The sequence below is a fragment of the Anguilla anguilla genome, chromosome 6 (genome assembly GCF_013347855.1).
Source record: "Anguilla anguilla isolate fAngAng1 chromosome 6, fAngAng1.pri, whole genome shotgun sequence".
NCBI lineage: Eukaryota > Metazoa > Chordata > Actinopteri > Anguilliformes > Anguillidae > Anguilla > Anguilla anguilla.
In genome coordinates this window covers 16,774,775-16,802,118 of record NC_049206.1, presented here as the reverse complement: position 1 = coordinate 16,802,118, position 27,344 = coordinate 16,774,775, and the positions used below count along the sequence as shown (strand labels likewise).

At 42.3% G+C, this 27,344-nt stretch overlaps 1 protein-coding gene across 1 annotated transcript in view; it reads right to left on the bottom strand.

The window, feature by feature from the left end:
- Positions 1-346: 346 nt before the first annotated feature.
- cdc73 (cell division cycle 73, Paf1/RNA polymerase II complex component, homolog (S. cerevisiae)) overlaps positions 347-27,344 on the bottom strand; it is a 69,516-nt gene continuing 42,518 nt past the window's right edge. Inside the window, exons 11-17 of the mRNA XM_035420692.1 lie at positions 26,267-26,324; positions 22,905-22,940; positions 21,612-21,699; positions 6,918-7,079; positions 5,390-5,490; positions 3,171-3,312; positions 347-2,546 (exon numbers count right to left, since the gene is read on the bottom strand). Coding sequence (XP_035276583.1) covers positions 2,510-2,546; positions 3,171-3,312; positions 5,390-5,490; positions 6,918-7,079; positions 21,612-21,699; positions 22,905-22,940; positions 26,267-26,324 — 624 coding nt within the window. The 3' untranslated portion in view covers positions 347-2,509. The remainder of the gene's footprint in view (positions 2,547-3,170; positions 3,313-5,389; positions 5,491-6,917; positions 7,080-21,611; positions 21,700-22,904; positions 22,941-26,266; positions 26,325-27,344) is intronic.

Sequence of the window (27,344 nt, the reverse complement as noted above, 5' to 3'; positions counted from 1 at the left end):
TTGGAATTCACTGGTCCAGACAGAAACCATAGACTGGGACAGTACTGATTTCCCAAAATGGTACTAAAAAATGTGGGGTAATTTGGAATGCTGAATGAAGCTGTAATGAAAATTGAGGTGCAAATTGGTGCTCTATATTAAACTGGAGTCAGCAGTCGTCACAAAGGGCCCCTTAGATCAATTTTTTTCTTTTTTTAAACGAGTCACCAGTCACCGCTTAAAGGCAGCGCATAATCAAGCTTTGCCGCCAGTTCCTGCTTGATTAGGGTTCAAATTCAAAAGTATTTCTTAGAAAAAATAAAAAATAGGGGCCTTATTTGCAGAAAAAAAGTTCTCATATCAGACATTCAGAAAAAGACAAAACGACATTTTATTGAAAATCCCATACTCACACTGTAGCCCCTTCATTTGGGGACTATTACAGAGAACACTGATGTTACCGATTTCACAAATGCAGGGATAGGAGATATGCATAGCAGTGGAGAGAGCAGGGCTTTGTAAAAATACACTTAAATTCAAGCACCTTCACGCACCGCAGAATCCAAGCCCCCTTTCACAACCTTCAGTTCTTACAAATTCAAAACCAAGCCCTTTCAAGGCCTCCACGGGCCAGTGGAACCCCTGTACATGCCAATCTGTGGCGAAGAAAACATCAGAACCAAGGACAGTTAGCCTCCTATACCACAAGGCCGCGAGCCTGAACACACAATGCCATGGCAGGGCAGAGGACTGTCCCTGACAGGGAGAGATGAGCTCCAAAGCAGGCTGAAAGGTTTTTAACAGGTTAAATGAACAAACCAGTCGACTTTCAAAACTTTATTTCTCATCCATGGCTTTTCAGGAAAAAAAGGCAGGAAAATGAATGGGAGCACAACTGATTATAGTGCACACATTTTAATGACATTCGAAGGGGGGGTGTTGGGGAGCATCGGTACAACATGAACAATGAACAGAAAGGAACATGCAGGTCTGTTAGACTGCAGCTCGCAATAGGGAGTCATCGGCTCGAGTTTCATTCAATTCCTTTCCAACCAGCTGACCTCTTCCCGCTAAAATATTCAAAAGGCCAGCAAAAAAATTAGAAAATAAAAACACATTATTTTATAGTTGGAAAGAGTGCAATACTAAATTTAAAGTAAACTGATGTTTTAACCCTCTGAAGATTTATAGCAGTAATGGCATAAGCAGTAAGTATGATAATGTACTTTAATGGATTCAATTCCCTGGGCAACCGACTCAAATGCCAACAATATTCATTTGTCCAAAAGTTCGAAAGCACCCCTAGAGGGTGAAATCTTTGAATTGATAATGATGAAGACCTTGCTGAAGATTAGTCTGAAAGCACACACTTCAATCTGGACTTCACAATAATTCTGTTTAGACTATTAGCCTCATTCATACCGGATATTAAAGAACTGTTGGTCTTTAACAGGGACCACTGACTTGTTCCCTCTAAAAATGACGTTTGTTGTAATTGTGGGTCGCTGGGAACCAACTGCTTAGCTTACCAGAACCATAAATAATTTCGCACAGCCGTGCACAAAGTTCACTTCACCAGTTCTTGAAAATGAGAAAAAGATGCATCACAATTGATCACTTGCCTGAATGGGAAACGTTCTGAGAATAAGCGCTTTTTTCCCCCCTACAGGCACATTCCAAGAGGAATCCATTTCCATTCCATGCAAATTCTGCATACACATAGGGTCTCCTCCACTGGCCCTAGCTCAGAATTGGTTCCAATCATTTTATTCCTTCGCTATCGATGCTAATCCACTATAGCTACAGCTTACACCGGGGTCTGACATACTTATGGTCGTGTGCTGCCATCGCACACGTATAATGCAAGAAAAAGAACTGAAGAAATAATACGCAAAAGACACAGCAACAAGAGGTTGCCTGTCCCTCGCCATTCAGCAGTAATTGTATTTGCCCCTCTTTTTAAATACCATTATTCATCTTTCTATTATTAATTTTCCCCATTTTTTCCCCCAGGTAAAACAAAAAAAAAAACCACCTAGGAAAGGAAACAACTTTTTTTTGTTTTTATTTCTTATCATTTGAACATAAAGACACTACTGTTGAAAAATATAGTTTTGGTTTACTATATAATGTGGAAGAAGAGCACAAGGGACACCCTCACCCCCCTCCCCCCCCCAAAACCCAGATGAAAGGGGGTAGAAGGAAAAAAAAAAAAAAAAAAAAACACCCTTGCCCAGCTTCTTGTGCCCACAGTAACAGACTGCTACAGACAGGGAGATCATTTAGTTTTTTGCCCATTAGGAAAGAAATCTCCACAGGGGGGTGTACCCCAATGGAAGGAATCTGTTCTTGGCATATGCAGCTCTGGGGTTGTGGAGGTCTAGGTTGGCATGGGGGGGAGGTGGGAAGGTGGCGACTGGAAACGCAAGCTATCCACCGACGGGACGGGACGGGAAGGGACGGGACGGGACAAGAAGGGTGCCTGGTGTTTCTTGATCCAGCCTCGAAGGAGCAGAGTGGCAGCCCGGGCTCAGAACCTCAAGTGGGATTTGTGTTTCACCATGTACCTACGCAGCGGAAAAAAATGGGAGGAGTCAATGCACAGAAACGGTAATGCGGGCGGCATTAACGAAAACCCTCTCCGGTGAGACGGACAGCAGCTCAGCTCGGGGATGAGAAAGCCCTCGCCGGCTGCCCTTTTACTTTAAGAATATCGAGAGTGCAAAGATTTCTCGGCACAGCCGAGGTGGCGGGCATACTGATTTTGTGCTCCGACACTGCAGTTCAGCTGCCGCAGAGCAGCTCAGCCTGGCTACATCTCAGTATGCCTTTCTCCTTACATTGATAAATCGGAGCGGGAAATGGCTGCCCTGGAATTAAACACACATGCACATCCACACAAAGACACACACACATAAGCTAATCGCTGCGCAAGTGTATGCATGCGCACGCACGTATGTATACAAATACGCATACACGCACGTAAAAATGCACACAAACTCAAGACTCAGACATACGAGGACGCGCGCACGCATGCATGCACTCACGCGCGTGCACGCACAGCGCGCGCACGAGACCCATAAAAACACGGCCGTCTTATCGGAATCTCCGTCTTATCTCGTCTGCACACTCGTTCGCCCGCTAATCCCGGCAGCCGTGACCGGGGGTCCGTTATCGGCCGCGGCACTGACCGGTCGAGCGTCTCCCAGAAGCGCAGGAACACGGGCCGGTCCAGGTGGCGCTTGTGGTGGCTCAGCTCCAGAACCGTCACGTCCCACTTCTGCACGTTGGGGTCGGTCTTCGCCTCGTCGTACTTCAAGTGAAAAGCTCGGACTGTAGGGGGGAGGGGGGGAGGTTTGAAAACCGAATATTTCGCACTGTGTAGCACCCGTACATACTTTAAGTACTGTAAGTGTTGATTCTTGAAAAACAGAAGACAGAAACTTTCAGTCTTTTGAAACAACAGCGAACGATTAGTTGACAGAATGAAGGATCTGAACAATACTCTGGAAACCAGTCCCGTCTCATGAATATCTTAGATTGACTTTCATTATGAAGAAAATTCTATTAGACGCTCCCTGACCCCGAAAACTAAATTAGAGCTGGATTGTATCCAGACTTTCAGACCGTTGAACTGTTATTGGAAATTACCACAGTATGAGGTTCCTCATTTTACTGAAAATAGCTGGCAAATTAAGATGTTTGTATGACCAGCAGGTCATAATTCAGTGCAGTTACATTGGCTATATTGTAGCACTTCCAATGGTGCTACTGCCTATAATTTATTAAAATGACTTGTTACAGTCAGCGTATGAAAGAATATTGCACAGTGTGGTAAATGGTCACTTCAGTGACAAGTGATTGGCTTTGGGTCGACCAATGATATGCTTGCAGATTTCTGAGCTTTCTAATGAGTCTTTCCAGGCAACAGGTTGCTTCACATTCACAAGTTAACATTAGCTAGTGGCTTCCATTTTAACCTGCCCAGGGACATCGGATGAAAATGAGCTCAGTAGCCAAATCGTGTATTTACATGAATGTGAAAACGGAAATCTTTATTAGCATGCATTTTCCCTGTCAAATACACTTCATAAATAAAGTTACTGTGCTTGAAATAAAACATAAAAATATGCTTCCAGTTTGTATATGGTGAATGTAGTGACATGGAAGCAAGTAGACATTTGCAGTTTGCTTCTCCGGCAATGATGTAGGTACTTCCATGGCATGTAGCTAGCTATCCATCACTACTATTTATGTAGCCTACATATTCATTTTTTTGAAGCAGATTCAAATCCAAAATCAAATGCTTAATTTAAGATGAATCTTTATATAATTCTTAATCTGATATTGTCAAAAAAAATTTCAAGATTTGATGACACAAGATATACCCTGAAAATCATTCAAACAAGTACTTATTTTCAGAGAAAAGAACCCATTTATTGGCAAGCCACACTATGCCAAGTTTCCCCAGAAGCTATCAGCAGTGCTTTTTCAGTGACAAATGCTTTTGGGGAATAATTAGGATCTTGGATTTCTATATCAATTATTCAAAATGAAAATGTCAAAATTAAAGTTATTTTTGAAATCGATTACATTGATTTGTTAGGATTAATAGCGGCAGCCCTTGCACTTTTTAAAGTGTGAGATGGCAGCACAACACGATTCAAAATAAACCAGAGAGATTGGATCCCATTCCTGCCCACTGCCTGCATTTGTTCATCTCCATGAACCCACATTATAACATTGCATCACTTTACTATTACTATATTACAACTATTATTTAATATTACACACACACACACACACATTACAATGCACACACACTTCAAAGGCCATTGCAAATTCAGTGCACACTGACAGCTTTGACAGCATGCTTGTCTGTAACGGTAACATTCTTGGACTAATGAAGGACTTCTCACATTTCATATTTCTGTTTTGTGGAAGGAATACACATTAGATTACATTTGTGTTTACTCTTGGTTTATACTCCCATCACCAGCAGGTGATACAATTTCGGAGAACTCACTATGTGTAAATCAAGTCAAAATGGGCAACACTGATTAATATCAAGCTATGGGGAAAAGGGAAAAAGAAATGTGCTTTGAGTGTATAATGAGTTTTATTAAGCTTTTCAACAAGCTGTCATTATGCAGGTGTACCCAAGCTGAATAATTATGAAAATGACAAAGCTTCTCATTTCTGATATAGTTCACGTTAAACTAAAATCTCAATTTCTGTAATACTATAAAACTCATTTCCATGTCCAAACTGAAAAGCACCACCTTGAAATGGTCAGCACGATTATAGTAATCACAAAATTAAACATCTAAGTGAAAAGGCAACTTCTACATTTTTGCTGTGACACACAAACATACAGTTGGATCTAGCAAATTAGGAAAGATGGACTCACTTTTTGCAAAAATATCGACAGGCGATCCGTCGGGCAAAAGCCACGGCCAGCCCTTGAACTGCCAGGCAGGACCCTGCACGAACACAGCCACCACGCGGTCCCTGAGGAGAAGATTCAACGATTCACTCAACACGACAGATGGGCGAGGACAAATCAATTCATCTGATCGAGTTATGGAGACCTGTCTGCTCAACAACACCAGGGTGCCTTCAGGCTAAGCTATGATTGGGTTTAGTTCAGGAGATAATAGCCACAGATGACATTAACCCGCGAGCAAGCGCACGCGTCTACAGGAAAATGAAAAATAATGGCCGACTGTGAGGCTCACAGTGTGAATGACCTATACGTGATTATATGCACACAACACAGAATGCAAGGTTTGGAAGGAAATGCTTTATTTTTTAGAGCGAAAGCGGAGAAATGATGGCACTATCTACCCCCGTGACCTCTGACCCCAAATCAGCACTTCAACACTTCTCAAAAACCATGTTCTGAAAAACCTTAATGAGTCATGTGGTTCTCATTTTTTTAAAATATTTAACGAGCTGAAGAGACACCTCATTTCTTCCTGTACCTAGAGTACACACACCACTCCCATCACCTCCAGCAGAGAGGATGAATATGCCAAGCAGGTCTCACAGTACTACAATCTAAGACATCGTGCAAAATAGAATTAATCAAATTTAGTTGCATTTTCCATTTTGTGGTACCTTTTAAAGAAATACTGCGTTATGGCTTGGCAGAATGGGTGAGAGGCTGGCAAGGAGAACCTCTTCGATTGGCTGTAACAAATCATCTAGGGAAAAAACTGCAGTGCTAGTTCACTAGCTAACTCACCAAACAAATAGCAAGGATAGTCAGATAACTTCCTCGGTAATCTGGTCAGCCAACTAGTTAGCTAGCCCAGGCTGCTTGGACAGGTCTGTCATACAGTACATCTCCATTTAGAAAACCAGAATAAATAAGTCTGCCCTCTGCTTTTTTGTACCGGTAACTAGATAGTCCCAAGCCAAAAATAAAGGGATATGTTGAGTTGGGGAGGCTCAAGTGTGACGTGCGAGTTTGTGTGCCTAGCCATGAGAACGAAATTCTCAGTGAGCCACATTAAACCCTAAGGATATATCTGCATCTCGTTAACATGGTCTTCACGTCCGAGATGTTGATCAGGGCTTTCCAGATTCCTCAGTGTCTGGAGCGAAATCCGTCTCCTTTGCTACACTCCCGTTGTCACGGTTCTTTAATTATTGATGCATTCTTTCAGCACCGTGGAGCAAGCTCTCCCGTATTATCAGTACAAAGACGTGACACGCGCTTTTACCTTCGTCTCCATATCCTTGACCCGCGATGACCCCCTGGTTTCCGAAAGCCTCAATTCCCCGCCCCCGAAACGAACGCGTACGCACGTCAGGCATTCCCACGACGCGCGATTGGTACACACATTTTCTCCGTATTCGTTTTGCGCAGCACAGCGGCTGGTAAGTAGCGCGAGAGATCGGCGGAAGGCCGCTCGGACGTTGGCGGGTCTTACCAGTCCTGCGGCGCCAGCTTGAGGGGCTGGTCGATGACCCGGTAAGGCACGGTGACGCTCAGCGTGGCACCGCCAGGCTGGATCTGGTCCTTCCGTCTCTGGAGCAGGACCTCGTTGTCCCGCTGGATCCCCTGCTTCTTCTTCTCCTCTGACGTCACAAACCTTAAGGAGCGGGGAGGGGAAGGTGAGTGATGTGTCTCCCTTCACCCTAGTAATATATTTTGTGGATATTTTTAGAAAATAAAAAAACAAAACAAAAAAAAAAAACCCCATCCATCGACTTGGAAAGACTCTCTTGCTTGACAACCAACAACGAGATGGATGAGATGATGAATACTCGACTGAATAAAACTGCTTTGGCAACTGAAATTATGCACTGAAATGTTCTTTAGAGAGACTTGTGCAAGACCTTAAAGCCAAACATCCATTTATACAGCGGGACGGGTACAGCAACAATAGAGTATCTTGGCTCAGAGGTACAATGGCGGCAGCCAACCGCTATGTTATACTGCCAGCTCTCGGAACCCGAGTCGAACGTGCCACCCGGTAGCCCCCGTCCAGGTGATCATTTCTCCGCGGTGTGACGGCTGTCAGGGCACAATTAGGCTCTTACGCTCCGGCCGGGGGAACTCTTTATCAAGGCTTCGATCTGCCATCCCGCGAAAGCGCTTCTGTTCACAACAATCGACTCCTGGTCCTTCTTAAGCGACAGCTAACAATGGCTCTAATTGTGGCATTTCAATGCTCGGACCTATTTGGCATAATGGCGGAGGGCGGCCCGCTTCGATCTTTGAAGGACTGAAGTGGCCTTTTTTTTTTGCTTTTTGAGACAGCGTGTATTGGAAAAGCAGCCTTTTAAAGGTCTCCAATCCTGCAGCTCCTGCTGCCAAAGCAAACTGTGATGGAAAAATGCCTCTGAAAGCACCTCTTTTAGGTCATTTGTCAAAGACAAAAAATTAAAAACAGAAAGAAAGAAGAAAAAACTCCTCTAATTATACAACCATTGCTTGCTAGAGATTTCAAAAACTATTAAAAAAATAATAATAATAAAATAAACAAATAAATAAATAAAACACTATATGATTTTCAAAGCTTATTACTGATGGGAAATGCTAACAGTCCGCCTCATTAACACCCTGGTCAGCATAACATCAACAACAAAGAAATGTTCCCCAAAACACCACTGCTAATTTTCAAAGCTGAATCGTATTCCCTTATTTCCCTTTCTAGAATATTCTAAAATACATTATTTTTTCATCTTCCGCAATCTCATGCTGCATTCTCCCATGCTGTCCGAGCGTGCTCGGCCTGTACTGCATGGCTTCAGAGCGGCCGGTACTGCATGGCTTCAGAGCGGTCTGTACTGCATGGCTTCAGAGCGGCCTGTACTGCATGGCTTCAGAGCCGCCTGAACTGCATGGCTTCAGAGCGGTCTGTACTGCATGGCTTCAGAGCGGTCTGTACTGCATGGCTTCAGGGCGGTCTGTACTGCATGGCTTCAGAGCGGTCTGAACTGGTTGTGCGCAGCGGTTTACTTTCTGTGGGGTTTCCTGAACCTAGGACCTTTCCAGCTGTGCCAGGCATTCTCGGCCCCTCAAGCCCCAGTTACATTCAGCAGTGTGGAAGCCCTTCTAATACGTGCCGAAACGCAGAAACAGAGACGGCTTTGGGCACATCGGAAACATGCAGAGGTGTGCCTCTGTGTTCTGTGTGTGTGTGTGTGTGTGTGTGTGTGAGAGAGTGTGTGCATTAACTTTCAAAGGGAACTGGATAGGGGAGGATGCAAACGTGTTATCTGTTCCAGATTAACGTTTAATTCAGTCTGAATCGTACATCTCAGGCACACATCCTATACTCTCACGTACATATGCTGGGACACAGAGACTCCGAATGACCCTGTTTAATTAAAGATGTTTGCGTTTCTGAAGCCCGAGTGCTCCAGCTCTCATCATTTAGGGTTAATCTCTATGAAGTAAACCGGATAGAGACCCTTCTTTAAGCGCCTTGGACCGTCCTGGCATCTGGCTTCTCATTCCTCTTTCCTGGCCTTAATGGGCCACAGATGTGCCGCTGTGGGGTCATCACGGCATTCAAGAACCGCAGGTCCTAATCTGTAATGGAACACCGCCGCTCTAGTGCTGAATGCGGTTAAATCCCCACGACAAAGTCCAGCTCTCTCCTACTTTGCGTAGACTGTGAAATATTAAACGGGAGGCACCGTTATAGGCTCTTTATGATCATTAGTTATGCAAATGGATAATAAAACATTTGGTTTTCCTGACCATTAACCAAATCGTTATATTTGACTTGCCTCGCAGCAGATAGAAAATATTTTCAGTGTCTGGGGAATAACAATGTCCACTAAGTTACCGTTAAGCAGTGATGCAAAGCCTCCCCTGCACCTCTCCCTGCCAATATAATAGAAAAAAATATGTTTACAGGGTAGCAGTGCTGAATACGATATTGAATGGATAAGGCCACTAAAAATTTTATACTGCGTTCCTCCCAAAACAGTGTGTGCTGTTCTCTCCTGGTGAGAATTGATTGTTGCCCATGAGCTACCTCTCCAGCTCCCTGCCTTGTGCCAATGGCATGCCTTCTAAAGAAAAGCAGGCGGTAAATACAGCCGTAGCTATTGATACCAACATTGTGCGCACGAGCATGTGTGTAAAATACGTCTTTATAAAATAACAACCAAACGAACACACGATATAATGCACCCACCACTTCTTTTTCAAATATGTATGTAAATAAACATACATACACATTTTTTCAAATGGCTGAAATCAAATCATAATTGCATGGCAGCGTGATAAGGTCACAGACAGCCTGTTTGAGGAACTGTAGCATGCAATTAAATCAATTTCAATCAACTGCATGTACACTGTATAGTGAAATGAACACAGCAAGTGTAGCGTTTCATTTCACTGGTGCTGAATATCAATGGGCAACCAGGTTGGGGTCAATCACAACCGATTCCAATTCAATTAATGAATTGGAAATGAAATTTGAATCGATACTACCTTTTATTCATTCATATTTTCAAGTAATGCTTTCCTGAGTATTTTTCATACATTTAACAAAATTGAAACCATACGACATACCAATATCCAAGTATTTGCAAAATAAGAAAAAAAGAAAAGAAAAAAAAATAGAAAAAACTAATTCCAAAAATATTAAATAAGTCTTTGTAATAATATTTTGACATAATTTTTATTATTATTTATTTTTTTTTTTTTTAAAGTGATAGATTTGACAGAAATTAGCCACTGGAATTTCAGTTAACTGAATTCAAATTCTATATCCCGCACACAAATGCGAACTCAAATTCAAGAAGTGCACTGTAATTTATCAAGAATTCTACACAGTAACTTATTGAAAGTGTGATCACACAACCCACCTCGAGCCCTCCCACGCCCGAACCAGCGGGTCAGGGGAACCACTGAAGCGTACGGTGCGCACTCTGACAACACCCCCTCTATGTGCTGCGAAAACCTTCTGCATCTTCACCGTGTTCACTTACGAAGCATAAAGGCTGAGGATAATATTTTCCACTTAGCACGCCTGCCATCGAGAGAAGCACAAATGGTTGAAGTGATACAGCGCGGGGAGCGCGGCGTCTGCCAACGTGTTGACACAATGGCGGCGAGCCGGCGGGGAGCTGTGATCGGTTCTCGAGCAGCTAAAAATGAAAAACGTAAAAATTCTTCAGACGAGACCAGATACCGCAAAGCCTTTTTTTCAGCAGCTGAAAGAGACAGACAGACAGTTTAAACTCTCTACGCTTGACAGTATCAAATCTCCCTGCTCTCCATTCATTTTTTTTTTTTTTTTGTCTCAAATGGTACAACTTCCCACAAGTTGTGGCGACCCTGCAAATGTGTTCCCAAAATGCAACAACACCTCTAAATTGCTAAATTTTCCCCTGAAGAAGCGGAAGAGCGCGCGCGGGAGAGAAAGCCGCCCCCAAATCCGCGGCGAGGCCGTCCCCCGGGGGGAGGGCGCGTCCGTCAGGGCAGTCAATCACCCGGCGTCGGTCTGCGGCGCGGCGCGAATCGGCGGAGGATCCCGGGGCCTGTCACCGCCAGACGCGTCAAAGTGACAGCGGCGGATTGCCTCGCGAGCTGCTCCCCGCCTCCCGTCGCCACGGGAGCCCTCGGCGGCGGCGCCTCCGGAATGTAATCACGGTGCGGCGGCGCGGCAGAGGGTGGGGGCGGCGTCGGCGTTCGCGGCCCCTCCTCAAACAAACGGGAGCGCAACGCTCGGAATGCCTCTGCGCGTTAAAGCCGGGGTGCGCGTGAGCCGTCACGACTGCTATCCTAAGGAATCAAAACCTAGAGGACAGCACAGCGACCGGGGAAAAAAAAAAGGCTGGTATTCTTTCACTATTTGAAAGCAGACCACAACATTCAAATGATGTCTAGCAACAGTGAAGGACGCTGACCAGCTTCAGCTCAAACGCTCATTACAGAACCATTCCCCAAAGTGAGAGATGACATGGTTGTCAGCTTACGCTCCTTTCTAGAATTCAGGGATAGACAGCGATTGCGGCTGTGAAAGCTTGGAGCTTATTCAACGGGACATTGTTCCTGTAAGAACTGGTTGGTACGCAGAGCTCGTCTTGAGGAACGAACACTCCTGGAGGGCCTTGGTATAAATTAGGCCCAGACAGTATGATCGGCATCACAAGATTTCTAGGTTATATTCAAACAAGGGCACCAACTGAAATGGTCCTTGTGTTTGATGCTGCATCGCCACTGAATAAATTCCTGAAATTTTTCAGCAGAAAACCAGCATTAACATACTAGGCACTTAAGAACTTGGGGCCTTTAAACACACCACCTCTGGACACTGCAAGGGGAAGTACTCGAAGTATTCAGGCATTTACTTGCTTTTAAGATTTTAGCCTACAGCACTGAAGAAGACAGATACTTTAAAACTCCTTAAGGACATAAAAATATTAAGCTTTTTCTCATTTTCCTCATGCCACAGTATGCATGCTCCAGCCCTCACTGAATTTCAAACCCTGGTCACCTTGACCATACCTAGCCAACAAAGTAAAATGTGCTCCTCCTTTACTTTCCATGGAAACTAACTTAAGGAGCCAACATACTCAAAAGAAAACAGAACTTTTTGAACAAAAATACGTTTTTTGAACAGAGGTGAACAAAAAGAAGCAGTGGTTTGCGTTCGCAGCTTGTGTGCAAGCTCCTAGAACAAACTGTTCACAAACAGACCTCTCCCTATCTGAAATGTGTCCATCCAAGTACCACATGGTTGGCTGTGTCAGGGGTGAACGGCTGGCGGGCAGAGTTCAAATTCATTTTCTGGTTCATCCGATCACTGTACTGTCCCTTGACAGCTTCGTTGTGGTCAAGACTGGAATACATTTGAGATTAATACTATCGTCATCGTTATAATCGACCACACATACATTTTAAAGACAACGAAATGTGCTCAAATTCCTGACACAAAATTCGGTGGAGAAGTTCGGTGTCAAAGAAAAATCTGAGCAATTTCACACGCCTCCCAGTGACATGGAATGACATACAACGAAGAAGACAGAGTTCATATTGAATATACTGAGAGTGGTGTTCGGTGACATGTTCGCCAGTGGTTCTTTTTCAAAAAGTTTGTGTCGTTTTGAGTATAGCGCCTACTTTAGCAATCATTCCAGAGTATTTCCCTGCGGGAGCCAAATGGCTGAAGCTGAACAATCGCAGGCTCGCACAGCACTGGGAGGCCTCCAGGGAGAAACTAGGTTGCTTCCTGGTGTAGGGAGTGGTCTTCACTCTACCTCAAGAAAAACTTCTGTTCCAGTGCAGCAGCAGGGAGGCTGTTGCTGCTCTCCTTCAGAGCAAACCAAGCTTGTGACTCCATATGGTCATTTAAGGTCCTATGACACTAACTTAACAAAGAGCTAGGGGTTCCACGGTGTCCTGGCAACACTCGTAACCTACTGTACCTCTTCTACCTCCTAAGCAGTTCAATTGCCCCCAGTTCATGGCCTAAATTCTACTTTCCTGCACCATCTTTGCAGATGTGTGGAAGAGTTCTGGTCCTAAAATGGCTGCCATGCATATTTCAGACTATTCCACATTCTGAAAGCATAATTCTGACTCATAAATGCACTTATTTGAGTGGAGGAAATGCAAAAAAATACCGATACAATAAAATGTTTGCATCTTCAAATGTAATTTACATACTGGTGGTAGGCAAGGCAAGTTCTTCCCCCTTCACTATATACAGTAAGAGCATGGAATCATGAAAAAAGCTCTATATAAATGTAGTCCATTACTTTTTTGTTGTTATAAAGTATATATTGTCACATTATAATGACAAACATAAATGCATCATTTAATTATCGCTGGCAACATTACTTCACTGAAAAACATTGTATTGAATTGCTTACAGGCCCCAATTTCCAACAGGGTCTCTGGAGAAAACAGAGGTGCGCTTCACTGGAAAAGTTTTATATTACAGAGCTAATATCTTTGTCAGAGGAAGCCAACAGAAGGTCGAGAGCTTGCCCTGCAGTCTTAGTTGCTTTTTTATTTATTTCTTCACTGACAGTCTTTGTGGAATCCTTTTGTGGTATTCTCAAAGCACACGTTTCTTTTCCCCCAGCATATGACGGGCCTCTCCAGCCTCTCATCCCGATGGCAGGCTCATTCTGTCAGGTGTCGCTAATGCTGACCTGGACAAAGCGAGATGCGCATTTCCAACTCACCTGTCAAACATCAACGCCGAACAAGAGGACTTTGTTTGAACGTGACTGGCTGAGGTCAAAGCAAGCAGCAACAGACCAATCCGCAACTGACAGCATCAGCGACTCCGCAGGTCCCGGGAGGTATGACTCGGTAAGGTATAGGGGCGGTCAAAGGAGATCCCACATGGTTTCCCATCAATGGAGCAAATGAAAAATACCGTGCTGCAGAAAGACTTTTTTCTCCTCTAATTTATTAATGCCGCGTACTCTGTGCGCCAACTTCAAAGAATATTCCCTTTCAAGCCCCCGCTAATTATAAAAGCTCACTGTCAGCTCACAGGAAGGGCAAGGGCTGCTCTTCTGAGGCCCTCTGATGGGAGAAACGGCTTTTTTTGCATGTCAATTAGATACAAATTAGGCCTCCCGTTACCATACAAACGTGTCACGCTTCTGCACAGTGCAGATGCTCCAATAAAGGTAGCCGAAAAGGCATCATTGTGCCATATCGAACCCTGAAAATCAGCGAGCAGAAAAAGTCCCAAATCGCAGTGAAGACCAACGACCCTAAAATGAAACTAAATCGGTAATGATGACTACATGCCCTGTCCAATTTTTGCAAAGTGTAGAGTATGTGTGTGTGTTTGTGTGTGCTTGCGTATGTACAAAATGGGGCAGGGCATAGTCATTCCATTACCTGTTCACTTAAACAGCAAAACGGATGGAGTTGAGTATGGTTAAAAATAAATCTCTCGTTGCATTCAAATGCGTTCAAAAATTAGATGCCTGTTCTCTTGGAAACAATCACATATTCAGCAACGTACCACTTTTCTCTCAGTGGTTTGATTGCCGTGGATGGATTTGCTTTAAAACAGAGTAAAATAAATAAATAAATAAATCTCATTATTTTTTGCATCTTCCGAGTATTTCTTTCTTCCTTTTCCTCCCAGTCATCCATCTTAGAATTGCTCTTTGCACTTTCAAATTAAGAGGCTTATAACTCCTGGGAAGACTGAAGACATGTGTTCTGCAGTCATTTTGCCCACGTGCATCTGCAACGTTACAGAACACCTTCTATAGGTCATCTGAATTTTGCAGGCAATTAACATTTGGGAGAAAAGGACACTTCAGAGATATGGTGTCATTTATTGAGGCACCCCCCCCCCCCTCCAGCTTCCCAGATATCATAACTGCAACCGCTTTACGTACAGTGAGCTCAAATTACCTGCACTACCATCAAACGGGACCACGTTGAAACGCAAAACATATTTGGACACTGGCCTCCGTTGTGAGGATGCAAAAACCCTGCAGGATGTCTGGATGAGGATGCATGGATCTGGATGCATGGATCTGTAATATTTTGCCAAATTAAAGCCTCCTTGATGCCATTGGCCAGTTTGTGCAACCAGCCTTAGAGCTGTTGAAACCCCACAACAGATGCGCCTCTTCGATTTGCACTGGTGCTCACCCTGTTATCTACAGACTGCCTTTGCATCCTCAAAACATAATCTAATTTATTGATATGTAAACCACTGAAGAACTCTGCTTATATGTCTTTTCTTTCATGTCACATCTGCCTCCCATGTTGAAGTGGTTTAACCGAGCCAAAGAGATAGCACCAGTGCACTTCATAGGGGTTAGAATGGCTTATCCAATGGAAACAGATTTGGCCTAAGCAATTATAAATACCAGATTTTAGTGTGCACAACTGGTGCAGGAATAAAATAGTGGACCCTCAGACACGATGGCACTGGGAATGGAGGTAATTCATAACAGAAATAATTGAAAATGACATCAAAGTACACTAATTTAAAGAGCAGAATTGACAGTTATATTGCCCTCAACCTATTTTATTTTAAATGCATCTCAATATTCCACAGAACAAGCAATTATCTGGAGAATTCCTCAATGCGGGAGTTCATCTTACTTGCCAGAAAACCCAGAACACTGATTTACACAGGAGGAGATAAAATAGAAGCATATAAACTATTTTTACCCCCCCCCCCCCCCCCCCCCCCCCTTACAAATGTGACGTCATTTGAGCACAGGTATCAACTTGAAACTTTGTGGTGGCAACATTTTCATGTCCTTACAAATCATCCTTAAAAAGGATATTCAATATTTTCTTGAGGAAAATAAAACTTGTACCAAGGACTGTTTTTTCATGCTGGGCATGTCCAACTACAAACAAATCCTGGGTCAAACTTTCAATAAGACCCATTAACTATTTTATTTTATTTTAAAAGGGTCTCTCATCATGCACTTTTAAATCTCAGGTTAAACAATACAATAAATCAAGGTTTCAAACCAGGGTCTTTTTAGAAAATGTTTGTTCCTATGTCATCTTTCTGTGACCTGCAGCCTTCGGCTTATTTAAAGAATCGTTTGATTTTGTTCTGATACATGAACAACTATTATAAATGCCATTTTTCTTTTGATTTTCACATTTTATTCTACAGCAGTTATCTTTAGTATAACTTTTATAATTTTCAGAACATTCAAGCTTTAAAAAAAAAAAAGACACATTTACATTGAAAGCTCGTGCTATTTTCAGAAGTGCTAATAAAGAGGTTGATATTGATGGAATACAACCGCCTATGCAATTCAAGGTTTTGTATCAATTTTTTTTATTTAATTATTTCTTTTTATTAAAAAAAAAAAAAAAAAAAAAAAAGAACCGGCCAGACTCCAACTGTAAGGTTCATATCTCTGGTCCTACTTCATTCTGCAACAGATTACCATTGAGTTCCATCCCTAAATGTGTCAAAGATGAGAAATGAGTAAGCCTCCTCGAATGTTCAGGAAACATATTCAAATGTAAATCTCTTGCGTTTAAAAAAAAACTTTACCCAAAGGGTATTTTACCTCATTCTGACAGATGTAAAACATCGATCAAATTTAACCATATGGGTACCATTTTAATAGGTATGTACATTTAACAGGAAGTCAATGCCTGTTACTTTTTTTAAAAAAAATTTTTTAAGTGACATCTTATTATAATTTATTTATTTTCCTTTACTAAACTTCAACTCTTTACTTACATCCACTCCAAATTCTATTGCAAAAGAATTCAATGCAAAATAATTCAACAGTCAACACCCTTTCTATTGTGAAAAGTTCCACAGGACCTTTACTGAAGAAAGTGTCAGTACCTCGGTTGAACATCTGAAGGATGACATCTTCTAAAGCACAGTGCCCCCATCACAGTGTTGAGGCACTGGCTTTCTATTTGGTTCAGAAGGAAGCGTGCTGGCCCAACAACACTCCTTCTAGCGACACTTTAATAATCTCAGGAGGTCTCCCATCCAAATACAATCCAAAACCACACCTGCTTAGTTTCGGCAGTTAGCCATAAGGGTACACAGGTGTCAGGCTGCAGGCCATATGGCTGTATGGCTGCTAGTAGTGTTTTCCTTTGCTTATCCATTTAATTCTAGTGTTATTGTATGGGTATTTTTGCTAGAATGCACCTTGAAACCGAAGGTACAAAAGGTGCTGCAGTAAGGCTATGTGACGACTATGGTCACATTAATAACTGATATAAAAAATGGTTAGCATTTTTAAAAAATTGGGTAAACAACAAAACAAAACCTAAAAGCAAAAATAAAAAGAAACGTCTAGAAGCATTTGACAGGGAAGAGAGGAAGAAATTCCACTGAGTGCTCACTGTGTAATGAACCTAATTTTTCCCCGAACTGGCCTTCGGGGCCGTTTTAATATCTGTGGTTCACTGCTGCAGTCCATCTACACTGCAAGAGAGGCTTGCTCGGTCACATTGGCCCAGGGTTTTAGTGATTTATGGATCTAATAAAACCTTATGATGGCAATTACTCCTCTGATGGGTATGTATCTTAGATGAACACACAATGGCTTTAATTCACCATTTAGGCCAAAGTGTGCTGATATGAAGTGGATTTGGTTCTGTAATATTGGAATATGCAAACCTGTACCAGTGTAAGGAATAAAAACATGTAGCATGCCAATTCTTAATAATCACGCTTGCATAGTACCTTCCTCTTTCAACATGCAAGGAAACATATTGTACTCTCAGGTGGTACGATAAAGACCACAAAAGACTAAAATAGATAATCTGGGGTGCAAACCAAGTTCGGGCCACAATTGAAGTAGAATTCGACAACATTGTTCCTAAATCGCAGCACCTCAAAACCTGTACTTGACACTATGGCGTGTGTCTTTGGTAAAATGAGCGAAAACAGAGGGTCTTAGCCTATGCATTTCAAAAAAACAAAAACAAAGTTTACTTTATTTTTGGAAACAGGAGATGTGTTGTGTCTAGGACAAGATAGTTTTGTCTAATTCCACATCTAGCTGAGCTGACTGCTTGCTTGCTTGTAGGAGTAGTATGAAAGATGGAAATACCCTTTAATGGCAGTCATCAGGAATAAATAAATGATATTGAGCAATAATTTTATACATAATCGACCAGTACCTTCTAAACTACTACGCTGTCGCATCACATTAATAATGCTTAACATTTAAAAAAAATATGTATAACATTTCATTCAATGCTTCCCAAAATAAAATCCAAACCAAATCCAAGAACAATTTCCTAAGGTTCCTCCCATTAGCAGTCTGTTTTCAAGAAACATTTCTGACAGAATGTGACCGCTTACTACAATTTCAGACATCCACAGTAAGTTTGGCCCCCTGTGGAATCTTTCTTTTCCTGCGCCAACTGCATGTGGAGTTTACGACTCCTACGCAAGGACTGCACAACTCATCCAACGGACAGCAGAGTGAAAATAAGTGGTGGCTTTCACCATCAGCTCCAGAGGACAGTGGTACATATTTTAAGCAGCTGCGACATTAACATTTACTGTCACCGAATAACCTTATGTGATTAGAATAGGAAAAATATTCAAGATAAGATGAACTAGACTGCAAACCATTATTTAATTCCACAGTGTGCAGCGAGCTGTTCTGCGTTTGAGCCAAGGAGCAGTGCTTCTCTGAAAAATTAACCAAGGAGTTGCCTTCCATAAACAGGAAAATGACCGAGTGCAATCTATGCCAGTTTGCCAGAATGGGTAGAATACTCACACACAATTAAAAATGACTGCACAACCTAATATATGCACCAATTAGCCTACATCATATGATCAGATTTTTGAACATGACAAATAACTAATCTTACTCAATATACAGATAAACACATGACTAGATACTCAACTGGGCTATCTTTCAAGATTCCACTCCCATAGCTATATACCTTGATATATTGAACAGAATCCAATAATCCCAGTTTCAATTACATACTCGTTTTATATGCATACTCTGCTCAACTGCATAGCACCTCAATATTCCAAAGAACATGCAATTACCTGGAGAAATCTTAAATCCAGGAGTTCATCTTTGTTGGCAGCAAACCCAAAACACTGATTTACACAGGAGGGAATAAAATGCAAGCACAGAAGTGATGTCATTTGAGCATAGGTATCCACTTGCAACTTTATAGTGCCAACATTTTCATGTCCTAACACTTTCAGTAACTACCCAATCATATTCATTATAGTACCGTGGCAGTATCAGTTGCATGGGGAGGATGGTGGAGGGACTATAGCCTACAAATTTCTGAACAAATATTAAATTTGCCAGAGTACTTGACACACCCCTAATGTGTACACATTCTAAAACTACATTACCAATATATTTATCATCTGTCTCCCCTTACAGGACTGGACTTCATATGTAGTCTAGACTAAAATAACCATAACAAATTAGGTTAATTTATATTTATTGCCATTTAAACCAAGGTCCTAGATAGGTTCTTCCCTTTATCTCTCTCCAACACAAATGTAGGACAAATCACATTTTGCATTTTCCTCTTCATTAAGAGAAAATTATTTATGTTAAGGGACAGTTGGCAACACTACACAATTCATACTAAAGTTACTGATAACACACAGTTAGCCTATGGACATCAATGTAGAATAACGGAACCACTCCTTATAAGGAAAATGACGTACTGTTGCCCCCTTACTGTCGGGCCCCCGCAACCATTTCCTTCTAGGTGGAAAAACGGCTTCCACCGAAGTCATATGAAACCCGAACCCACCGCACATAAGCATTTGATATAGATATCAAACAGATAAGACACGCAGCTTCGAAATGCAGACATATAGGATATGTATTTGACGTATATCGCTCTTGGAGATTGGAGCTGTTGTTGTTGTTAAAGCTTGTGTACTGAAGTAATGTATCCAATGCCTGTCTGAAACACCATGTTTCATTTCGCTTACGCGTGGGAGGACAAAGAGAGAGAAACGACCCGCTTCCAGAGGGTGACTCATACTGGGCTTCAGCCGAGTCGTCCTGGCACCAACTGTAGTGTCTGACAAAGAATTGGGAGTGCTACATGTCACTGCCACAAGTGCAACCAGGGAAGTCTTCCAGGAAACCTTTTTGTTTTTTTGATATCATTTGCTGTACTTTCAGATCCCTGTGGTCTCCTAATTGGAGTCAGAGGCTAGTAAGCAAATTAGTATTCATTTATTATATATTTTTATTTTTTATTTTTGGAGGGGGGCGGGGGTGTGAAATAATAACTTTCGATGCTACTACTTCACAATCAAAAATTCACTGTCTGCTTATATCCTCAAGAGCCTTGATATCAAGAGACTCAAGAGCTTATATCTTCAAGAGTTTTTATCAAAATCTGGATGCCAATCTGTGAGACAAATTTGCATTTTGGCTATGATCTACTCCAGCCTTGGGCCTACTCTAACACTAAAAGCAAGCACATTCCTGAGACACAACAAAGCAGTTACCGTTCTTTTGTGCAGTGAATTCCACCCATTAATATTCTGAAAAATGAAAGGTTAAACTTTATCCTGGTTTTCTGGAAATAATATGCATTATATTAAACGCACATGTGCAGACACGGGCACACACAATTTCCATTTACTTTCAGCAGGGTGAAAAGGCCTTGCTTAAGGGTGTGTTGCAACTTGTGTACTGTTCATTAATGTCTCTGCAGACCGCACGCTGTGGAGGTAGTTGGGGGGTCGATGATGCCAGCAGGTATTGCAGGCAATTGCAACCCTGTGCCACCGCACCTTTGTCCTAATCACTGAATAATTTGCCCTTCTCCAATCACGATTGCAATCTCTTCCCGGCTCTCAATAGCTTCAAGAGCCCTAATGATTAAAGTGCATGGCTCACGAGATACCCAGTGCAGGGAATGCTGGGATACACACACCATCAGACGTTGAAAACGTTGATGTTCATTTCAAAAACAAGTTCATTTAAAATAGAAACTCAAATCAATATGATATATATTTTTAACTGCGACTGTCAAATGCCAAGGATCTTTGGTTTCTGCATAAACTGTACAAGAGAAGAGTTTTCAAGGAGCCAGAGCGGATCAGCTAATTGTATACTTTAAATGCAAAAAGCTCCCACCAAGGGTTTGAGGGACTGTGCGTCATTGGGATTTATGTCAGCTCAAGAAGGGAACCAATGCATCAGACTGCAAACAATCAGGGAAGATTGTGGGATACGGTTTCCTCTGATGTCCCGCTTGCACCATTTTACAGCATGCGGTCAAACGCGGACTGCTACGGTCATCAGTCAGGCGTGTTTGGTTTGGTTTCCCTTAAAGTAACGTAATCTCTCAGGCAAGGTACAAGTGCACCTGGATTTAAGCTAACAACAACACTTTGTTTATAGATTGGCCGACCAATTATATTTGTGCTCATTTTAAGCACTGATGCGTTCTGAATTTTCAGGACACTTTTGGGAATTCCCTCATGAGTTCATAAAGGTAGAATGTGTGCAAAACAAATAACCCCTGCTGTCTTTTGATAGGAAAAGGCGTGGAAGTTATTCAAGAATTTCAGATTTTTCTGTCGTTTAAAAACATTTTCTAACAGGAACTATTGCCATCTATTTCCCTATTTTCCTCATTGTTTTACCACTGAAAAGCGTTTCTTTGTTTACAGCTATACCAGAACAAACAAATTACTTACTTCAGATCCTGCAAAAGGTCTTTTGCATTTAGCATGGTGATTAACGACGTTGTGGCGGCGGGTATGATGACAATGGGCGTTCGAGAACCTTTGTAAATGAGAGAGACAGAGAGAGAGAGAGGTTGCCTATCTGTGTATTTCTGCATTCAGTTCCAGTGCCAGTGTTGAATCCAACTCAACGACCTGAATGACAAGGCTTTAAAAAATGGATCAATATATGCTCTTTGTAGACCTGGCTAAACAGGGTTATTTGAGCCCAGATCTGATTTTAGAAACGGGCTGTTCCTTGGAAATTAATAAATGCGGCCCTGATAGCAAACAAATTTAAAGACTAAAATCCAGTACACACTCAGTACTCAAATTAATGTACATGGAAGGGGGGGATTTAATGGAGGATGTGTCAATGTCTTCAACTACTGCCATATTTTGAGGTGGAGAAAAGTATTTGTTCCTGGCACGTAATGCTATGTGTTATAAATTGAAATCTTGCGTGATATCCCGCTCATTCATTGTTAAAGGGATTGTTCACCTTCCAGATTTTTAAAAATTTAGAAATAATGCATAATATCGTAATGATACCGTGCAAGCTGATTTTGAGTTACTTCAAGTGTATTTTTACTTGACACGAAGCAGGTGCAATAGCTACCATACCAGCCATTGTACAGCATACAGGTATTCAGAAACTTCAATAAAGATCTAAATTATCCATTGTTTCATATGAATGAGGCTCACAGTCAAACACTTCCTGTTAAGGGATTTTTTTTACCGCTCAACTGAAGTAGAACTTAGGTCCCAGGAGGTTATTCTACCCTTTTCACTTCCTAAAATCACATATACAGTGAGAAATTTATTTCCCCTCCTTAGATTGGCTACAGTAGCCCTTCAGAGCTACGAGCTCTATCCTCATTAAAAGCTGACCTTGTTCAGCGTGGAGCTGTGCTAAGCCGCTAAAGCTTATGGCTCCCATTTCCCCCCACAAAAGACAATTAAAAGCAATTCCCTATACCGCAAAAGCTAAATACAGCGAACAAACATGCACTAATGATGGAGCGGTATGTTCGTTTGTTTGCCAATCAGCACTGTGGGGCACAGTTCCACTTTAACCCTCTCATTCCCTTCCATATATGAACACATGAAAGTTGCCGGGGATGGGGTGTAATTTCAAGTCGATTTTCAACTGCTTTCTTGTAAATGTCTGTCCAGGAATGATAAAATGTATATTTTTTTTTTTAAATCAACACACAATGGTTTCCGTAAGCGAGCAGCAAATAAAATCTTTCCTTTCGTACGTACCTTTCTTTTGGTTTGGTGGTGGTCTGGCTTGAGAAACTGAGGGGGAGACGAACACACAAAAAAAAACACAGGAACATTTCAAAAAGAGAACAACAAGCAGAAAGCATGGCATGTGCATTCAGTGTAAGGACTATTTTTTTTCGTCCAAGGAGAATCAATTGTCATGCATTTTGTCTTGTGTAACACAACATGCTGGAGCCTCAAACAAAAGGCATTGAGAGACAGAGGATGGCTGTAATGCACCGTAACGGCAGAAGGCTTCTTACATCACAGGGACATGTTTTGCTTTGGCACAAGACTTACCAAACCTACGGTCTTACATTGTGTATGTGAAAAACAGACATGCTCTTAATCTACTGTCCTCTGCAGAAATGTGTGCTTGTGTTCATGCAAACGTGTGTGTGTGTGTGTCTGCGCGTGTCTGGAAGTAGGAGCTTCATCTCTCCATCTGCCAGGCAGAGATTTATGTAAGCGTTCTCCAGATTAATATTGATGTGACAAGATGAGGATGCCACGCTCAACTGTGCGCCCACCACCTCCCTTCCCAGCTCCCCCCCCACCAAAATAAAATAAATAAATAAATAAATAAATAAATACAAATAAAATACACTGCGTCTCCTTAACATCAGATATTTCAAAATCCCAACAGGAAAAAACACTTCACAGAGAAGCCTTTCATTTTTCCGTTGGTCTCGCCCGGAGTTGATGCAGGCTGTAAAAATTTCAAAATCTGATGGTACTGAAATAGCCTGCCTGAATAATGCAGAAAGTGGTGACTGGTAAGAGGAGAGAGAATAAAATAAAAAATAAAAAAGCTTAAAGGTAACATCAGATCTCCGAACCGACAGAAGAAGAGCGAACCGTCCAAATCCCCGGCCTGCTAATGTGTTGGTCACGAGTGTTAACCTTTTTCTTGAACACATACTATTCTGACAGATGCATTTAGCTGGACTTGCAAATTGCGTGGTGGCCACTATTTCTAATGGAAACATAAAGCCGGTCATTTTTCTGAATGAGGAACTGGTGTTTTTCATGTCACTGCTGTGGGAGTAAACAGGAAGCTTATTCAAAATGATGCACTGAACCCTAGAGCAGAATTCCTCCTCTGCTTTGAGCAGTTTCCATCAACATTTCTCTTCATTTTTAACATTTTTCAGTCTGTCCAGAATCCCCCCCCCCACCCACCCTTTTATGACTAGAGGAATGTATAAAACTACAAGTGTGGGATTTACCTCGAAACACAAAAGTATTTTAAAAGCAGAAGCAAGCCTTTTTTTTTGTAAACACCTTTTCTTCATCTCCTATCTTGTATTAGCTTTCTTCTTCATTTTTCTGCCAGTTCACAACGTGCAACGCATAATCGCCATTTTCTCATCGCTGAAATGGCTTAGTCAATTTGGGAGAGTGCATACTCGGGATTAATATTTTTTCCAGAAAATAAAACCTTTTTCTCTCCGGGGAATCGATGCATTGTTGGGAAACTAGGCTTGTTTTTAAGGCAATAGCTACCAGTAAACATGTTCTGGTCATACTTCTATAAGCAGAACTAAATTAAACTAGGAAAAATTTGGGAAAAAAAAAACCTATGGGTTCCCAAACAGACAGCTTGAGTATATTTGGTGTCATTGTTAAGGCGAAAGAGCACACTTTCTGTTATTAATGAATATTAGAAATTTAACTTTGGATGCAGCTGGAACTTCGCTAGCTGATCTGCCTGCTGCAAGAACAGTCTTCTGGAATTGATGATTAGCTATTCTTTATTGTAGTAACAAACCAAAATTTGTTGAACCAAGTAATCTGCCGTTTTCTAACTCGTTAAAATAAGCCGAGACAGAGGCAATGTTCTGTTATCGTTCAGAGACGTATGGTTGTGCAAGGCAAAGCTATACAATTTAAAATATAGTAATACAGACAACGACATTACTAAATACGCTATTAGCTTAAAAAAAAACTTTTGAAAGAGGCCTGTGCAAAAATTAAAATATAACAAAAAACGTTGGCTTGAAAAAGACAGTGGTCAACCATGAATAAGATGGATATCTCCCTAATTAAATCAAAATAGACACTGGTCTATAACAACTCAGGGGACTTCTCTTTTCCTTTGAAGGTGTGCGTTCAAGAAGCAGAGTGCCTCAGTGGACTCTGCATTCAAGCAATTTCTGATTTTGGATCGAATTGTCTGCAGACAGAAAACACTCTCTCTGCCTTCATGAATGTAGCCTGGATCGTGACAAGCACGTCAAGCAGCTTTTGCAGATGTTTTAACAAAATTTAAATGCATATATTCTGCAAAATAACAGCACTGGTGTAACCTAATGAAAAATAAATACCTTCCCAGGTTACATTTCTTAGGAAACAGGAAATAGTCTGGGCAGGAATTCCCGGAAACGTCTTTCCCAGTGGTATACCCTAGTGTATACTAGGGTATACCATATAATGTATAATGTGCTCCCAAGCGCTTTCAAAAGAAAATGGGAGGGGAAAGAAAATTTCAAGGACACCCAAAGCCTGATTTAATGTGACAAAAGACCGACACAGCGAATGCAACGCAGTCGGCTCTGACAGCGGCGCCTGAGGGTCTCTCCCGACAGCTGTGGGCCAATTCAAGGCTGTTTTTAATCACAGTACAAACACAGCTGTTTAATGCGGGCGTGTCAAGAGTTCTGGTGCAGATCCGGTCCTCTGCACTACACAGCAGGAGCTCGACATCATCCCTCCCATTTATATGTTCTATTGACCTTTTGCTTCTCCGCGCTAGAAACGGAGAAGGCGATTCACAGCCCGCCACAAAGACGGCGAGTCGGAGAAGCCGCGTTGGGGCTCCGATTGACAGGGCCGACCGCGGCTCCCGGACTTCACGTTGGTTTCCATCGCAGAGATAACGACGGGACGGGAGAAGGGGCCGGCGTTCGAAACTGACGGGCAGCGACGCGCGATATCTGGCGGCGCCGCGCCGCGAGAGGAGCTGACATTCGGTCCCGCCCCCGCGCCGCCGAGCGAGCGCGGGCGGTTCAGCTTCAGAGCCGAGGAGGACAGAAAGGATATGACAGCAAAGCAACGCGAGCGGGGAACGAGGGCCTCTCGCGGGGCGCGGATTTACATGTTTACGGTGAGTGAAATTGTCAAAGGGGCGCAGGAAATAGAGGTGTTGTTGTAGCGAGGTGCTAATGGGGGCTGTCATAAATGCTGTGGGGCCTGGTTAGGAGCAGGGCTGGGCTGAAGCAAGGATGCTGGCAGGGATTTGGAATTAAAAGGAGCGCACAAAGGGGCGGGGTTGAGTTTGAGTGGGCCAGGGATGGGGGCGGGGTTCAGACGGGGCAGAGCTGGGTGGAGCGATTGGGGAATGAGCGGTGCAAACTAACCTGGTCGTGGTACAGGCTGCATCGCTGGCGTCTGGGCCTTCCTGGCAGAGGCTCCTTCCTGAAAAAAAGAAAGAGAAAACTAACATCACATGTCCATTTTGCCTTCAGCTAAAAGCAAACAGACCAAAAAAAAAAGCAAGCTACAGAGATTTAAAAACAAAACCAATCCTGTAGAAACCCTGACAAAAACAGCGTGCTACACTTTTGTTTTTGCTGGAAAGACTCCGTTATCCCACTCGCATAGCTCGCATTCCCCACACCCACAGATCATCCATTTCCACAGCTGGATATTTAGGTCCCAGTCGAACTGCCCTGCTCAAAGACACAAGCGGCATTGTCCCCCCAAAAAAACTGGAAACTGGAACACCACTTTGCAGCAGTTCATTTCCTGCCCCCAGCCACAAATGAGCAGCAACTATAAAGTACATCCACATTTTAGAAATGTGAAGGAAAAAAACATTTTTTACCTTGCAATTATTTGCTTGACACCTGCCTTAAAATTAAGATCAGCCAACGATTATTGCTGCCATTTCAGACGCTGAACCACAGCCGTAAAATGTATTTATCAGAACAATGAAAGCATAGCACTCAATATAAGCCTATGTTCATCGTAGAATGATGGATCCATGATAGAGATACTGAATCATTGACAGATGGCAAGCTGACTGCCGCAAAGAGCCCATTTAATACAAAACAATACCGCACTTCTGAAGCAGACGCTACATGAATGCTAACTACATATTCTTCATGGTCCTTTTAAATTCTTGCAACATAACCATGGCCCGGCTGATAAAGGCTACAAAATCCTACAACTGGGAAACAGTTTTACAATATTTGGAGAGATTTAGAAACATGATACACTCATAATTCAGTTCTTTCTTACAGAACATTCACTGACTACCCTGCAAGCCTGTTTTTAGCTTGTTTATCACAAAAGCTGTAATGCAATATGCCACCCCCTCTCTGAGACTGGGGCCTGCAATCCTTTATGCTAGATCAGCCTAGACCTTATAATTGTTCACGTATAAAAGACACACAGAGTACCGGTCATTAAACTTGACCTTCACACAACACATTG